We start from the raw sequence: 17846 nt of genomic DNA, 5'->3' as shown, positions 1-17846 counted from the left end.
GCGCGAAACAGTTGTTTTGCGGCGCAAGTGCTGGGAGCTGTGGGGGGAAAAGCAGGCACACAGCGTGCTCAGGGGAGGAGGCGGAGGACCCATGGAGTCGGTGCCTGTGGTGTGCATGTGCTCAGTAGAGACTTGTTTTTTAGTAGCTAAAATCTCCTAGGATTCCATCCTCACTGAGCAGGCGCCGGTCTCTTACAGCTCCTACCTGTGACCAGACTGCATGTGCCATCCCTACAGAATTGTGCATGCTCCAGCCAGGGCTAAGGGCCAAAGCGGGACATTTCCCTATAATGGCTGCTCTGTGCCAGGCTATCTGCTCTCAATTCCAGTGCCTATCTCTGTGCTCTCAATGACCCCCTCTGCTGGTAGCCAGGGAGCATGGAGGAGGAAGCAATCTGATTTTAATGCAGAGGGGGAAAAAGTTAGACAAGGGGAGGGGAAGAGGAGTAGATTGGGACCAAGTCTGGTGAGACTGGGACTGGCTGGACGAGGAGACAGAGACTAGGAAACCGTGTGGGAATGAGGAGGGATGATGAACCTGACAAGGAGCTGGGAAGCAGGGGGAGAATGGGGACTGGCTGGGTAAGAAGACTGAGACTGGATGCGGAGAGGGGAAGAGACTGGGAATCGAAGGGAAGATTTGGACTTGGACAGTAAGCCCAGAGCAGAACCTAGGACTGGCTGGGCTGGGAGACCAGGGCTGGGATGAGAAGCCTGAGTGGAGACTGGGACACGGAGTCAGTGTTGGAGAAGAGACAGGACTGGGAACTGGACAGGTTAGAGAGGATGCGGCAGAAGGAGTTAAAATTGGGATAGGCACAAGAATGTGTGAGACCCTAGAGCATACCCTCTCCAGAGCCTGGAATGGAACCCATGATTCCTGAGGCAGATTGTTCATCTGCTGAGAGCAAATATCTGTGAAATCCACTAGCAAAACTGTGTGCATCATTCCCCTCTAGTGCTGATCCACATAGAGGATGACAACCTACTATTGCTGTCAGTTGTTCCTTTAGCTCGAGTGACAGAGGTTTGTGCAATAGATCTAAAGATTCCAACCTTGCTGGTGACCCATATGGGTGTCCTTATGATGCCACACACAGGAATTTTTTTATTTTGCTTTTTAAAATCCTAGAGAGTTGCCCCCAAAAACTACATTACAAGAACATTACTAAGATAGAAAAGACAAGCAGTCAAAACGTAGGACGTGCCAGAATTAAGGTTGCTTGTGCAACCTTAATTCAGCCCCCGTGTGCGTATGTATTATGATACAATTCTTAATTACATGACCATATAACTACATGATCACAAACTATTTTTTTCCACAGGACCCCAGACTTTTCCCATGTAGTTACTAACTGTGTGTTCTTTGTTTTCTGGGTGCTTGACTTAAGACCTGAGATCTCATTTGCAGAAGTGCTAAGCACTCACGTCCGCAAGTAAATTTAATGGGAGCTTACTTCAAACATACAAAGTGCTGTATAATGCGAAGTACTGTGAAAAATCAAATCCTAGGTGTCTGAAATTGGGTACTTGAAATTTAGTGGAGATTTTTTTTACCTTACTCTGTCCCTCAGTTTCCAAGCTCCCCATCTGTCAAATGGGGATAGCACCCCCACCCCATACCTCCCAGGGGTGTTGTGAAGATAAATTAACTTATGTCTGTGGAGCACTTGGCTACTATACTGATGAGCACCATGGAAAAGCCCATGAGGAAAATAATAATTCTGTCTTCAGAGCAGGGTTTGAATAGTTTGCAGTAAATAGGCCCTGAGGCCATACATCGAACAATGAGGAGAAAACAAAATATTGAATAGGCGCTCATTCAGGGAGCACCACCCATCCTGTGCTCTGAATGAGGCAGGGGTCCTGTGGGGGATAGATCGCATGTGATCCTGTAATTAAAGACCGTATCATAATGCATACCTACCAGGGGGCCAAACTAAGATTACACAGGCATTTCCTAGCTTTGGAGCGTTTGACTTGATTAAGGTTGCAGTGTTCTTTAACACAGCTTTTTTGTGTCTATACAGCCGTAGACTGAGGGGGGATAAGGACTTCCTAGATCATGAGTTCAGGTGGGAAGGGGAGATCAGAGGACAGCAGGTTCTCCCACCGTGAGCAGAGTGGAGAGAGATGGGCAGAGCTAAGCTGGCATAAGGGCAGCAGTGAATTACTCTCCTCTCCCTCCAAGGTGAAAAGTAAGAGCAGGGAAGGCATTTGACAGAATGGTGATTGAGACACAATTTCTTTTCTTGGCTCTTTTGGAAAAGGACTTACGTGCCACCTCCTTTACTCGGGTTGGAGTGAAGGCTCAATCAAGCAGTTTTGACAATACTTCAGCTCTACATGGCACGACCCATCTTCAAAGCACTGGCACCGTTATTTTGCTGGTACCGATGGTGTCTTTGATGGAACAATTCAGGAACAAATGCTGTAGAGAGGTACAAGTGACATGCTGTGGCTTACTGAAGTTTGATGTGTCTGACTAGATATTGCAGAGTCTGAATTCCGCCCTCCCCTCCCCCAAGTCAAGGTCAAATTATATGTAAATGCATTTTATATTTTTGCAGCAAAATCTTTTGCCATTCTTTGTTTAAAGTGGGGTTTTTGTTTTTTAAATGGTTTGTGCAAGACACAAAATTGCTTCTCTGTATTGAAGCTTGGTAGGATATTTTCCAGTGTGAAAATATAAATCTCATCTAAGGCAGCTGAAATCTGCAACAACACCGCCAAAAATCCCTATCCCAAAACATCGTTAAACAAAAATCAAAACTCCAGGATAATCGAACAGATTCTGCTGCCTCCTGCAGCCTCATCTGCATTTTTTTTTTTGCAAACCAAGTAGAAACATCACTGGGTCTCCCTTTGGGGATGGATGGTTGCCAGATTTTTCAGTAAATTCTTGCTGATCAATTGCTGAACTACAGAGTTGGGAGAGAATGCAATGTATGTGCCTGCCAGACAGCTAACAGGAAAATAAAAATGTTTAGCTGAGATCGTGGGCAAAATGTGAATGGATTTGAAGAAGAATTAAAAAAGGAAATGGAAAGTATTATGTCTGCATCAATCAATTGATTAAGGGATCCCACGTGACTGTGGCTTCCTAAGCCACAGGCTTCTATTTTGAGGAATAACTAGAAACCTGCTCAAATAGTGTCTGTGTTGTTACGTTCCATGAGACTTTTATAATCCAAACGTGTTTGGGCCGGTTTTGTTTAATATCTTTATTAATGATCTGGAGGATGGTGTGGACTGCACTCTCAGCAAGTTTGCAGATGACACTAAACTAGGAGGCGTGGTAGATACACTAGAGGGTAGGGATCGGATACAGAGGGACCTAGACAAATTAGAGGATTGGGCAGAAAAAAACCTGATGAGGTTCAACAAGGACAAGTGCAGAGTCCTGCACTTAGGACGGAAGAATCCCATGCACTGCTACAGACTAGGGACCGAATGGCTAGGTAGCAGTTCTGCTGAAAAGGACCTAGGGGTCACAGTGGACGAGAAGCTGGATATGAGTCAACAGTGTGCTCTTGTTGCCAAGAAGGCTAACGGCATTTTGGGCTGTATAAGTAGGGGCATTGCCAGCAGATCGAGGAACGTGATCGTTCCCCTTTATTCGACATTGGTGAGGCCTCATCTGGAATACTGTGTCCAGTTTTGGGCCCCACACTACAAGAAGGATGTGGAAAAATTGGAAAGAGTCCAGCGGAGGGCAACAAAAATGATTAGGGGTCTGGAGCACATGACTTATGAGGAGAGGCTAAGAGAACTGGGATTGTTTAGTCTCCAGAAGAGAAGAATGAGGGGGGATTTGATAGCAGCCTTCAACTACCTGAAGGGGGGTTCCAAAGAGGATGGAGCTCGGCTGTTCTCAGTGGTGGCAGATGACAGAACAAGGAGCAATGGTCTCAAGTTGCAGTGGGGGAGGTCCAGGTTGGATATCAGGAAAAACTATTTCACTAGGAGGGTGGTGAAACACTGGAATGCGTTACCTAGGGAGGTGGTGGAGTCTCCTTCCTTGGAGGTTTTTAAGGCCCGGCTTGACAAAGCCCTGGCTGGGATGATTTAGCTGGGAATTGGTCCTGCTTGAGCAGGGGGTTGGACTAGATGACCTCTTGAGGTCCCTTCCAACTCTGATATTCTATGATTCTATGATTCTATGATTCTATTTGTAAAATTTCAAGAGGCACCAAGTTTTGTTTGCTTCCACCCTCCCCCCCCCCTTTCCCTCTGAAGAGGGAGGAATGATGAAACTGGACATTTTTCTAATCAGGGAGGTGATTGTAGTGGGCCGAGTTTTGAGGCTGAATATGTTGCCTTGCCAAAAACATACTCGCGTTACTTTTCTGTTTTTATGGATTCCACATCCCCCCCATTGCTTCCGCTCCCTCTTCAAACCCTCCCACCCCTTCTACTTCCCATCCCCTCAGTTTTGCTGTCTCTTTCAACAGAAGATCAACAAGCTCTGGCATGATTTAGTCACTCCTTCCCAGTCTTAATAGCCTCCCATCTGTCTACCGTGTCAGATCCCCACCAAGACTAAATGTCTGCTCTTCACCTGCCCCTTAAACCCCACTCCTTTCTAACTGTTGACCTCCCTCTACCTTCTTCCTGACCTCTCACCTTTTTTTTAATGAAAGCTGGCCATGGTCTTCCCTACTCTATCTGAATGTCCCTTCCATCTACCATCCTCCCTCTGCTTCTTTGCCTCACTTCCAAATCTTCCCAGTAATGGGGTTGGAACTTACACCAAGTCAACCATCACATCCTCCTTCCTTCCCAGAATCTTGTCCTCTGTTTGTTTTCAGGACTGACCACTGCTGCGCTGTGCTCGTTTAGGCCTTGTCTACACTGGCAAGTTTCTGCGCAGTAAAGCAGCTTTCTGCAGTGTAACTCCTGAGGTGTACGCACTGCCAGGCCACTTAGTGAGCAGAAACTGCGCAGTTGCAGCGTTGTAAAAAAACACCACCCTGACGGGAGGTGTACAGTTTTCTGCGCCGGGGATACAGCGTTGCGGTGCCAGTGTGGACACCCTGGTCGATTACAGCGCTGCAATTGGCCTCCGGGAGGTGTCCCACAATGCCTGTTCTCGCCTCTCTGGTCTTCGGTTTGAACTCTACTGCCCTGCCCTCAGGTGACCAACCATGAGCCCCACCCCTTAAGTTCCTTGGGAATTTTGAAAGTCCCCTTCCTGTTTGCTCGGTGACGCATGCTGTGTTATCAGCGCAGCTTTCCAGATCCTGGACCTTGTTAGCCAAATGGGCTCGTTTTCCCCTGGAGCTGCCCAATTACCCCAAGGAGGCATGGGAGTCTAGAAGACAGCTTTAAGTTTTTATTGACCAGTCAGCTGAGTGGGCGCTTTCCTCGGCTAATGCCAGAGAGAGAGCCCTCATCAGCATTTTGGAGGCGGTCCTGTCCCAGCAGCACTCCAGAAATAGGAACTATGATACCTACAGAAAAATTTCATGATGCATGACAGAAAGGGGCCATGACCGGAACACATTGCAGTGAAGGAGCTGCGGCATGCCTACCACAAGGCGCAGGAGGCAAACCTCCATTCTGGTGCTGCGCCCACGAGCTGCCGGTTCTACAAAGAGCTGGACACGATACTCGGTGGCGACCTCACCTCCACTGCGAAGGCCACTGTGGATACTTTGGTGGCTCATGTGCCAATTGAGAGTGGACCGAGCCAGGAGGAGGAAATCTTGGATGGGGATGTGGAGAGGGAGAGGGACCCAGAGGCAGAAGACTACTCAGAGGCCAGAGATGCTTGTATCCAGGAGCTGTTCTCTACCCCGGAGGAGGCTAACCCATCACAGCTGTCAGATCTTGACGCAGCGCAAACAGGAGAAGAGGCCCCTGGTAAGTGGCTTTGATCTTGGGAATTGCTGAAGAGAGTTGTGGGCAGGAGGGTTGCAGAAAGCAGGCTTGTGTCTGTATGATGCACGTAGCACCATGTGCCTAGTCTGAGCGTCGGAACAGGGTATTGATTGACTCCCTCGCTTCCCAGGAATCTGCCTCAGAGATCTCAAGGAAACTCTCATGGAGATACTGGGCAATCTGCTGTCGCTGGTTCTTTGGCAGAGCTGTTTTGTTTTTTGCCCTATTAAGGGCCACTCTGCCATCACGGCGGGGGGAACCATTGCCGCACACAGGCGAGCCGCATAAGGGCCAGTGTGGCAGCCACATTCTTGGAGAAGACCCTCCCTTGATTCCCTGCTTGCCCTCAGCAGCGAGATATCTTCCACAATGAACGCAGCCTGTGGAAAATGTGGGGACAAGTAATGATTATAAGGCCCCAAAGTGCTGGCTCTTCCCAAAAGCCATATGCCTGGTATACAGTACAGTCCTGGAAGACTGATTTCCCCTGCCCCTGGGGTTACTCACCATTTTGGGAGTCTTGCAGCTCGTGTGTGCTTGCCTGGGGTCAGCCAGTTAGTGATAGGTACGTGAATAGTGGCTGTTTTAAATCACTGAATCCGTGGTCTCTGTGTTGTAACCAATACTGCTTCTGTAAAATGTTGCCTTTTTGGCTTCACAGATATGACCTTGGGAGCCCAGCCTCCCTCTTCGTTATCGTCAGCTGAACGCCTGCGCAGAGTTAGAAAGCGGCCACAAAGAACTAAAGAGGCCTTTATGTGTGATGTCAGGATGCACTCCGCAGCCGAAAAACACGTGGGACAGCGAGAAGAGGGACTGAAAGGAGAACGTGGTGCGCCAGAACGAAGCCACGGAGCGGCTCTTAAACGTTATGGAGTGCCAAGCGGACACACTCCAGGCGCTACCAGCACTGCAAACTGAGCAGCTCCGCGCCCGCCCTCCCCTGCAGCTGCTGTCGCCAAACTCTTTCCATGCGCGCCTCAGACACCTCCAACACACTGTTATCAGCGTCCTGGCTTTAGTCTCTACCCGCGGCATTCCACTCCTCCCCCCTCACAGTCCAGCCCTGCAGACTCCCAGTACGCACTGCACTCAGCACCCATCCCTCTGCAGTTTAGTCCTGCTGAACAACTGTACCAGCTGCACTGTACTTCAATGGACAAGGCTGCATATGATACCTGGATGTACACAAATGTTTAACCGTCCCGGGACCCCACCTCCTCCTGGGACCCTCCCTTCCCCCATGCCCCTCAGTGCTGATGTGGTTGTTTTTTGTTTCTCTCTCCTCCGGTTATTGTTTTTAATAAATGAATTGTTTTGGCTTGAAAGCAATCTTTATTCCATTAATTGAAAGCAAACAGAACCCTGAAAAGCAACAGGCAATTTTCTGAAACCTTCACAGCGCATCGTCTGCACCAATCACAATAATCTCCTAGCATTACAAGCACTGCACTCCCGAGCATAGCAACAAATATTAGTGGCTTTCAGCTTCAAATTGCTGCTTCAAGGCATCCCTGATCCTGTGCCCCTCTAATAGCCCTGTTCTCTGGCTGTTCAAATTCAGCCTCCAGGTGCTGAGCCTCTGCGGTCGAGCCCTGAGTGAAGCTTTCACTCCTCCCGTCACAAATATGGAATCTACAGCATGGGGCTATGAGCATAGGAATATTGTCATCGGCCAGGTCCAGCCTCCCATATAGGCAGTGCCTGCGGGCCTTTAAACGGCCAAAAGCACAGTCAACAGCCATTCTGCACTGGCTCGGCCTGTTGTTGAACCGCTCCTTGCTGCTGTCAAGGTGCCCCGTGTATGACTTTATAAGCCACGGCATTAAGGAGTAGGTGGGGTCTCCCAGGATCACAATGGGCCTTTCGACTTTTCCTACGGTGATCTTCTAGTCTGGGAAGAAAGTCCCCACTTGCAGCTTCCTGAACAGGCCAGTGTTCCGAAAGATGCATGTGTCATGCACCTTTCTAGACCAGCCTGCTTCCGTGAAACGCCCATGGCTAGGTGGTGTGGTGCCAGAATTGGAATATGCGTGCCATCCATCGCCACTCCGCAGTTAGGGAAGCCCATTTGTGCAAATGTCACGCACTTTGCCCAGAGTCGCGGTCTTTCAGAGCAGGATGCGATTAATGGCCCTGCACATTTCTGTTAATACGAGTCCAATGGTTGACTTTCCCACTCCGAACTGGTTAGTGACTGATCGGTAGCAGTCTGGAGTAGCCGGTTTCCACACCACGCGCTTCTTCACAGCAGGGCAGCTCTCATTCTCGTGTCCTTGTGCCTCAGGGCTGGGGCGAGCTCATCACACAGTGCCACAAATGTGGCTTTCCTTATCGGAAAGTTCTGCAGCCACTTCTTGTCATCCTAGACATGCATCATGATGTGATCCCGCCACTCAGTGCTTGTTTCCCAAGCCCAAAAGCGGCGTTCCACTGTGGTCAGCACCTGCGTGAATGCCACAAGCAATCTCGTGTCATAGCTACTATGCATGGCGAGATCAATGTCGAACTCCTCTTGCCTTTGTAGTTTAAGGAATAACTCCACTGCCACTCGTGACATGTTAGTGAGAGTGAGCAGCATATTGGTCCACAGTGCGGGATCCATTCCTGTAGACCGAAGATGCAGAGTGCGCAGTACGCAACCCGTTGAAAGATGGCACCAAATGCAGACGGAAGCACAGGGATTGCTGGATACGAAGCAATGCATCATGGGGCATTGGGACAGGATGCCCCATGACCCCCTCCACCTTCCCACAACTCTTAGCAGCAGCAGAAGAGGAACAGATGCTCTGTGGAGTAGCTGCCCAGAGTGCACCACTCCGAATACCGCTGCAAGTGTGAACACGCTATTGCACAGGGAGCTGACAGTGTGAACACACAGTGGTTTCCCTTCAGCGCTCTCTGAGTGGTGATATAACTCTGCCAGTGTAGACATACCCTTACTATCTGATTGCTTTCCTAGCCCACTGCAATTGGCTTAGTCTTATCTAGAATTGAGTATCGACCAGCTTGTGGCCATCCATGCCTCAGTTGCACTCAAACATTGAAAGACACTCAACCACATTCCGTTGGGCTGGACGAGTCAGATACGAAGCTGTGAGTTAACAATGTACTTAAATCATTGTAATCCAAGTATAAATCCTTACCAGGCTCTCCTCAACGGCACACATTGCATAAGAGGGGTGACAACAAAGAACCAGGAAGCAACTTGGGGAAGAATAGCAATTGCCCCAAGCAATCTTCTGGAGTATCTGTCAGACAGAAAAGAATAAAGTCCATTGTGGGGAGCCCTGTCCACTTCCACCAGGGACTGTAATGAGTCAACAGCACCTAATTACCCACAGTATCTAAGGCAGCTGATAGAGCTAATGATATGTGCACGGACACCAGGTATTATCCATTCCAGCAGTGAAATCCTCAACCAGCATAAAAATTGCAGTATCTGTGCCTGCCTTGGGTCAGAGCCTTGATTGACAAAGTTAAATGAAACCAGCTCAATCTCAATGCTCTGAGAGTTTTCTTGCCACAACCTGTTCTATAACCTTAAACAAAAATGATCAATTAGATCCCGATTGGCTAGATTGCCAGTGTCGAAAGATGACCTTCCTTGAGCACAGGCCAAACACATGCTTCCTTTTAAATCAATTGACAGCCTGCCCTCCTCAAAGGAGGCACTGATAATTTCAACCAGCCGAAGACTCAATACTTGCCAACTGGCCCCCATCTGCATGGGAAGACTAGGATTCAAAGCCGAGACGGTGGCATGAAGTTCTCCCCAAATGTCCATAAGTGGCACTGGCTTAAATTCAAGCAGTGGAGATCTAGCTTTTGTCTCCTCCAAGCGTTAACACCACATCATGGACACAGACAGTTTAGTCTAAATTGGATTGATTTCAATCCACAAAGTTACCTTGCAATGGATGGACTTGCATCAGAAACTGTGGGAAGACTATCCAGATTAATTGGGTATTCCACCGCCTAAATAAAATTTGCTGATGGAGCCACCACAGTGCAATGCTACGATGGATACAGGATCCCTCCAGGATTGTTCTGGAATCTCCAGGAATTAAAGATTATGTCATGGGATGAAACCTCCAGGAATACGTCCAGCCAAAATTGGCAACCTTGGTCACAATCCCCACCCTGCCGCTCTCAGCTGTTTGCTGCTCCCTCTCCCCATGGCCGCAGCTTGCAAGCTCCAGGAGCTGCTGCACAGGGAGAGGGCCCGGGTGGGAAACCCTGACTGAAATCTGGTGGGGCTGTGTGACCCTCTAGGCCCCCCTCATGCATCATCTCTGCGTTTTCCCTCTCCCATGAGCTGTTGCAGGTACCTCATGGTGAACTGTGAGGAAGAAGCTGGGGAATAGGGTTGCCTGAAGGCTGCTGTTTTGACAACCAAGCAGAAAACATTATCTGGTCCTGGGAATAATACATTCTCCCCCAGAGCCCTCGAGTAGGAAAATTTGAAATTGTAGAAATGGTTAAGCATGTCCATTATACCATTTGTAGAAGGTAAAGTGTGTGTGTGTGAGGGAGGAAATAAAGTACTTAACTTGTTTCTCATAGTGGGGAAGAACAATGAAGAGTAAACTTTGGGGGGTCTTTTTGATGTAGGTAGTTTTGTACATTCTTGTTCTAGAAGGTGCACTCAGACTCATGGTAGCGCTCCTCTGAGGTGGTGGGCCTTACATAAAAACCTGAATAGACCCAATGAACTCCTTTCTGCAGAATGGACGCTGGCGTAGGCTTCTGATCCTAAGATGCATAATGGGTATCTTCTGAGTCAGCACATTGTGCAAGAACAAGCCTCGAAAGATAATTTGCAACAGGAAGTGCTGAAGTTCAAGTGTCATAGTTTAGAGTTCCTGTTTGCGGTCTCGAAATTAGGGAGTTCTTTGTTTTGTGGTGGCAAACTGTCAGCCTGATGTCCTGAAATATGTATTTGAGTTTAAACTCTTCTTCTTGGCAGTCTTTTTTACATCTAGATTTCTTACAAGGATTAAAAAAAATAAAATGTTCCATCAATGTTCTATTGGTTTCTATTCAAGTGGCTTTTGTTTCTGTTCTGAAACTAGTTGCTTTAGCTTGCTGTTGTCTCTAAAAACACATTAATAAAATATGTCCATATATTTTGTCTGTGTGCTATATATTACTTGCCACAAAAGGGGTGGAAATTGCCTAAATAACTTTTCTGGTAATATAAAACTTGTTAATGCATCACATTTGATTTGAAGAATTACACTGCACCAGGGTATTTCAGTTGGTTTGTAATAAAAGGAAGTGGTGAATGAGACTAGATTAAGCTATAATGATAATGCTGCAGAAGGATCTAAAGTTGTCTCTTGTAATTAATAAAGTTGTCTGCCTTTTCGGTGTATCATCTCATCTGATCAGCCCTGCCCCTGTTCCTTACCCTATTAGGACACAACAATTAAGACTTATCTTCTTCTCATGTATCCGCTACCTCCTCCCCTGCAAGATAAAATGCTTGTAGCTCTTTCAGTTTTCAAATAACAAATCCGAAGTGAAGTTTCTGTATTGCTAGAAGCTAGAGTAAATGGTAAACCCTGGCTTTCTGACTTGGATGGGTTCACTGGAACATGAATGGAGCAATAGAAATGCTCACTTGTAGGTCATCTGTTTGGTAGCCCAGAAAGATAGACTGATGCCCCAAATGATGGATGCATTTGTGCTTTGCAGATATGGGGCCTACATTTTTTTTTCTCCCCCTCCACCCATCTCATAGCTTTTGAGTGGCATGTCTAAGATGAATTGTTCTCAATCCAGCTTCAGTTGGACAAGTTTCAGCATCACAGCCCCCTACCCATGCTGCATTAATTAGCACCATCGTTGGCAGTCTGATAATAGAGATCAAGTACTGAGTGCACATTGGCATTGACCTGCCTCCTCATAACTAGACCCAGCCTCTAAAGAACAACATTCTTTAGGTTTGTAGGGACGCTTGCGCTGCTGCTACTCATGCTACGTCTGTTCTGCGGGCAAATGGGAAGCTTCATTCTCCACGACTGTTGCGCCTTCCCCTTTCAGCAGTGCTATAGTCGCACAATTAATGCTTGAAAAAAGGAATTTCATAACAATAAGCAAATACATTTTTGATGTTTCCATATAGCGTATATAAATGAATTTTACTATTTACGTAATGTGTTGTATTTTATATATTTTTTTAAGATTATTTATTTATTTATTTATTCATTAGAGCAGTATTTTTCAACACAAGTTACTTGACTTCTCTGAATTGTTTGCTACTACAGCCTGTGTGAAAGTCTTAGGGCTTGTCTACACTTACCGGGGGATCGATGCGTAGTGATCAATACATCAGCAGTTGATTTAGCGGGTCTAGTGAAGACCCGCTAAATCAACGGCAGATCGCTCTCCTGTCAACTCCTGTACTCCACCTGACCGAAAAGTGCAAGGGGAGTCGGGAGATGCTCTCCCATCGACATAGCGTAGTGTGGACCATGCAGCAAGTAGATCTAAGTACACCAACTTCAGCTATGTTATTCACATAGCTGAAGTTGCGTAATTTAGATCAATCACCCTCCCCTCCCCCCGTAGTACAGAGAAGGCCCAGGGGCGGCAGGTTTGTATAATTTTTGGTGGTGCCCAGAATGGGTCCAAGTCCTGCCCCTGTCCCCACACCTGCCTAAGGCTCTGGGAGGGAGTTTGGGTGCGGGAGGGGTGCGGGTTCTGGGAAGGATTTTCGGTGTGGGAGGGGATGCAGGCTCTGGGAGGAAGTTTGGGTGTGGAGTACGGGCCCTGGGCCGGTGTAGGAGTTGATGCGGGCTCTGGGAGGGAGTTTGGGCTGGGGCAGGCTCTGGGCTGGGGCAGGAGTTTGGGGTACGGGAGAGGGTGAAGAGTGTGGTGCTTATCTCGGGTGGCTTCTGAAAGCGACCTGCACACCCCTCTGGCAGCGGCTCCTAGGTAGGGAGGCAGGGGGTCTCTGCACACCGCTGCCCGAAGGCACCATCCCCGCAGCTCCCATTGGCCGCAGTTCCTGGCCAATGGGAGCTGTGGAGTCAGCTCTCGGGGTGGGGCAGCGTGCGGAGACTGCCCCCGGGGCTGCAGAGATGTGCTGGCCACTTCCAGGAGTAGTGTGGAGCAAGGGCAGGCAGGAAGCCACCTTAGCCCCACTGTGCTGTCGGTGGTGGTGGCTGGGGGTCCCCAGGCCCTTTTAAATCATCCGGGGGAGGCAGGTGGGGCCGGGAGACGCTCCAGGGGAGGCGCACAGGGGCAGCAGGTGAGGCCGGGGGAGAGACCCAGCCCAGAACATTGGTGGAGCCGGGCCCTGAGGCCCTGAATATTCCTGGAGCACGGACACCACAGGCCTATATAACTTGCCGCCCTGAGAAGGCCTTAGAGGTTTACTGATGCTAACAAATAGGGCAGCATTCTTCTCCAAGGCCATGGTAGAGCTCTATTCTTGTCTGATGTGCTTTCTGAATGTGAGGAACGCCATAATGTAACAATTTTGAAGTAGCAAATCCTCTTTCAGGCTTGAGGAGATATCACCCACAAAGTAAAATGGCAAAATATTCCTTTTTGTTTTGCTCGTGAAAAGGGCTTGATATAATGAGGGACCTTTCCTTGTGGTCTTGGTTTGATTGCTTGTGAAGGGCAAAGAGTATAATGAAGACGTGTTTATTTTTATTTGCAGGTTATCTTAAATGTGACACCGATGACGGCTGTGAGAACAAAGAAGAAGTAGGAGGAGAAGAGCTCTTTGACACTGTAAATTCCTCAATTGTTTCCGGGGACAGCATCAGATTCTTTGTGAATGTCAATTTGGAAGTACAACAGAATGTAACTGGTAAGTGCATTGTGTTCTCTACAATCCTTATTGAAATGTGAGGAGGTCAAACTATGCCTGCCTTGATCTCCCTATTTTTCTACTGAAGACTTCCCCTGATATGTATTTGCCCAACAAAAGCTGTGGTATCCAAGGGAGATTTTCAAAGTCACAGACATCAATTAGCCATCTAACTACTATTGACTTTCAATGACAGATACCTAAATACCATTTGAGGCTCTGAAAAGCTGACCCCAAGTACATGCCTAGAAGCACCCATTGACTTCAGTGAGAGCTGCTGTGTGCTCAGCATTTTTGAAAATCGAGATATTTTTATGTATTTTATGTACATAACTACACCTACATTTTATATAGGTGTAGTTCTAAAAGTGGACTTGGGAGACAGATTTAAAGCACCCATTTTTGAAAGCATATACCTCCGTGTACACTAAGTTCTCTCTGTTTTGTTTTGTTTTTTTACTTTCAGTGAGTGTGAGGGGTTGGTCAAATGAGGTTGAAGTGGGTTTTCTCTTGAGCTCTGAAAGTACTGAGGTGGACTATCATAATGACCTCTTCTAGAAGTGAGTTCCATAGCTGTGGGCTGGATGCCAGAAAAAGCTCTGTCTTGCATTTTTCAGTGGAATCTGAATAAAATAGGTTGTTTTCCAGTAAAAAAACTTTTCTCTTTCACATCAACATTTGCGAGGCTTGGTCTACACTACAGAGTTAGGACAACGTAAGGCAGGCGACCTAATTATTAGGACTGTCAAGAGATTTTAAAAAATTAATTGCGTGATTAATTGCACTGTTAAACAGTAATAGAATACCATTTATTTAAATATTTGTTCATGTTTTCTACATTTTTCAAATATATTGATTTCCATTACATACACAGAATACAAAGTATACAGTGCTTACTTTATATTATTTTTATTACAAATATTTGCACGGTAAAAAAGAAACCAAATAAATCGTATTTTTCAATTCTCCTAATACAAGTACTGTAGTGCAATCTTTATCATGAAAGTTGAACTTACAAATGTAGAATTATGTACAAAAAATAACTTTTATTTTTGAATGCAATGTAAAGCTTCAGAGCCTATAAGTCCGCTCCGTCTACTTCTTGTTCAGCCAGTTGCTCAGACAAGTTTGTTTACATTTGCAGGAGATAATGCTGCCTGCTTCTTGTTCACAATGTCACCTGAAAGTGAGAACAGGTGTTCACATGGCACTGTTCTAGCCGGCGTTGCAAGATATTTACGTGCCAGATGCGCTAAACATTCATATGTCCCTTCATGCGTCAATCGCCCTTCCAGGGGTCATGAGTCCAAGTTGATAATGGGTTCTGTTCGATGACAATCCAAAGCAGTGCAGACCGATGCATGTTCATTTTCATTATCTGAGTCAGATGCCACCAGCAGAAGTTTGATTTTCTTTTTTGGTGGTTCAGGTTCTGTAGTTTCTGCATCGGAGTGTTGCTCTTTTAAGACTTTTGAAAGTATGCTTTATACCTTGTCCCTCTCAGATTTTGGAAGACACTTCAGATTCTTAAACCTTGAGTCAAATGCTGTAGCTATCCTTAGAAATCTCACATTGGTACCTTCTTTGCATTTAGTCAAATCTCCAGTGAAAGTGTTCTTAAAATGAACATCAAGTGCTGGGTCACCATCCAAGACTGCTATAACATGAAATATCTGGCAGAATGCGGGTAAAACACAAAGCAGGAGACATACAATTCTCCCCTAAGGCGTTCAGTCACAAATTTAATTAACACATTATTTTTTAACGAGTGTCATCAGCATGGAAGCATGTCCTCTGGAATGTGGCCGAAGCATGAAGGGACGTTCGAATGTTCTGCATAGCTGGAACGTAAATACCTTGCAATGCTAGCTACAAAAGTCCCATGCGAATGCCTGTTCTTACTTTCTGGTGACATTGTAAATAAGAAGCGAGCACCATTATCTCTCGTAAATGCAAACAAACTTGTTTCTCTTAGTGATTGGCTGACCAAGAAGTAGGACTGAGTGGACTTGTAGGCTCTAAAGTTTTACGTTGTTTTGTTTTTGAGTGCAGTTACGTAACCAAAAAAAAAAAATCTATCTGATTTGAATGTCACTCTTGTGTTCTGTTGTCTTGTTTCTAATTTGTATTTTTATTGTAATCTATAAAAGGAGAGAGGGAGAAACATGCATAAAATGACTGCATCCAATACAAATGAATGTGTGATAAAACAGGACACAGGATTTACGTGTATTCACATGGTCCCAGGTCAGGTCTTCATTTCATAAATCTGTGTCGCGTTTCTGTGCAACTGTAACTTCAAATACCTTTGTCATGGCAGCAAATGTAACTGGCATGCCATACATAGTTCTGGGCAAATAACTGATTTGTTTTGTAAAAAGCAATAGAGAGTCCTGTGGCACCTTAAAGACTAACAGATGTATTGGAGCATGTGTCTGACGAAGTGGCTATTCACTTATTCATATTTTACAGATCCAGACTAACACGGCTACCCCTCTGATACTTGATTTGTTTTGTTTTGCTGGCAGTTCCAAAAAATAAAGAGGAAAAGAAAAAAATCCATAAACCCAGTAATCGTGGAAAAAAATTGATCAAATTGAAAAAATTCATTCTAGGACCTCAGTCTTGCCCTGGCCCAATGACTATTCACAGTCATTGATTGACTAGAAATTGCCACTATGAATGACCATGAATAGCCATTGAGCCAACAAAAGAAGTGAGAATGACTCTTGCCTGGTAGTTAGGGACTCATGCAGGATGTGGGAGGCCAAGTTCAAATCCCTGCTCCAATGACTATTTATACCAAGTGGAACAACTTCAACCACGGAGATTGAAAGCCCCTTACCAGAATATCCCAGAGCCTAGAGGAAAGGGCATTCTCCTGTAGTTTTAGAGACCTGTGTCCAAATCCCTTCTCCAGATCAAGTCAATTGGTGGAATTGAACCTGGTCTCCCACATCCCGGGAGACTGTCTTAACCACCAGGCTAAACTTACAAGGAGAGTGCTTCTACCTCTCCTGTTGTAAATGGGATCTAAGTCCTGAAAGATATTTTTGGCCAAAATTCTTTGAATTCATCTCAATTTTGCAAATAGCTTTGGGTTGATTTGAGACAGCATTTTTTCAGCAAATAAACTAATTTGTCCAAAAAAATTCACCCAGCTCTAATCATAAACACTGAAGCTTCAGTAAGCAAATCATAGTAATCCTGGATAATTCATTGTGTACCTCCAAGAAGGCTGGTCAGATGATTCTGCTTCCTTTGATTAGCTATTCTATTTCTAGGCTTGCCAGCACAAATGATCCGGGTTCACACAGGTTGTCTATAATCCACACCACGTATGTTGTTGGGAGGGCCAAATAACTAATTAATTCATAGGTTCCAAGTCCAGAAGAGACCACTGTGATCATCTAGTCTGATATCTTGTATAACATGTCCCAGGGAACTCCCACAAAATAATTCCTACAATATAGCTTTTAGAAAATAACATTCAATCCTGATTTTAAAATTCAGTGATGTAGAATCCACCACAACCGTTTGTAAATTGTTCCAATTGTTAATTATTATCACTGGTGGTTTCCTTTTAAAAAAAAAAAAAAAGATGCCTTATTTCCAGTCTGAATTTGTCTAGCAGGAGAATCTTAAATAGGAATAGAGAGGTAATTTTTACTTCTATATTTGGCATTAGTATGAGTACTGCTGGGATACTGTGTCCAATTCTGGTGTCCACAGTTCAAGAAGGATGTTGATAAATTGAAGCAGGTTCAGAGAAAAACCCTGTGAATGGTTAAAGGATTAGAAAACGTCTTCTAATGAGCGACTCAAGGAGCTCAATTTGTTTAACAAAGAGAAGGTTAAGGGGTGCTGTAAGTACAGTTTATAAGTACCTAAGTGGGGAACGAATATTTAATAGTAGGGTCTTCAATCCAGCAGAGAAAGGTATAACCTACTTCAATGTCTGGAAGTTGGAGCTAGACAAATTCTGACTGGAAACAAGGTGCAAATTTTTAGCAGAGAGGGTAATTAACCATTGGACATCTTACCAAGGGTCATGGTGGATTCTCAGTCATTGACAATTTTTCAATAAATGTTGGATGTTCGTCTAAAAGATCTGCTCTAGGAATTATTTTGGGGA

General features: G+C 45.8%; 1 protein-coding gene across 1 annotated transcript in view; it reads left to right on the top strand.

Moving 5' to 3' along the window:
- SLC4A11 (solute carrier family 4 member 11) overlaps positions 1–17846 on the top strand; it is a 148760-nt gene that overhangs the window by 35809 nt on the left and 95105 nt on the right. The window contains exon 3 of the mRNA XM_034772551.1: positions 13559–13711. Coding sequence (XP_034628442.1) covers positions 13559–13711 — 153 coding nt within the window. The remainder of the gene's footprint in view (positions 1–13558; positions 13712–17846) is intronic.

This window comes from Trachemys scripta, chromosome 5 (assembly GCF_013100865.1).
Source record: "Trachemys scripta elegans isolate TJP31775 chromosome 5, CAS_Tse_1.0, whole genome shotgun sequence".
Taxonomy (NCBI): Eukaryota; Metazoa; Chordata; order Testudines; family Emydidae; genus Trachemys; species Trachemys scripta.
The sequence above is the reverse complement of the archived record's forward strand: the minus strand, read 5'-3'. Positions and strand labels throughout refer to the sequence as shown.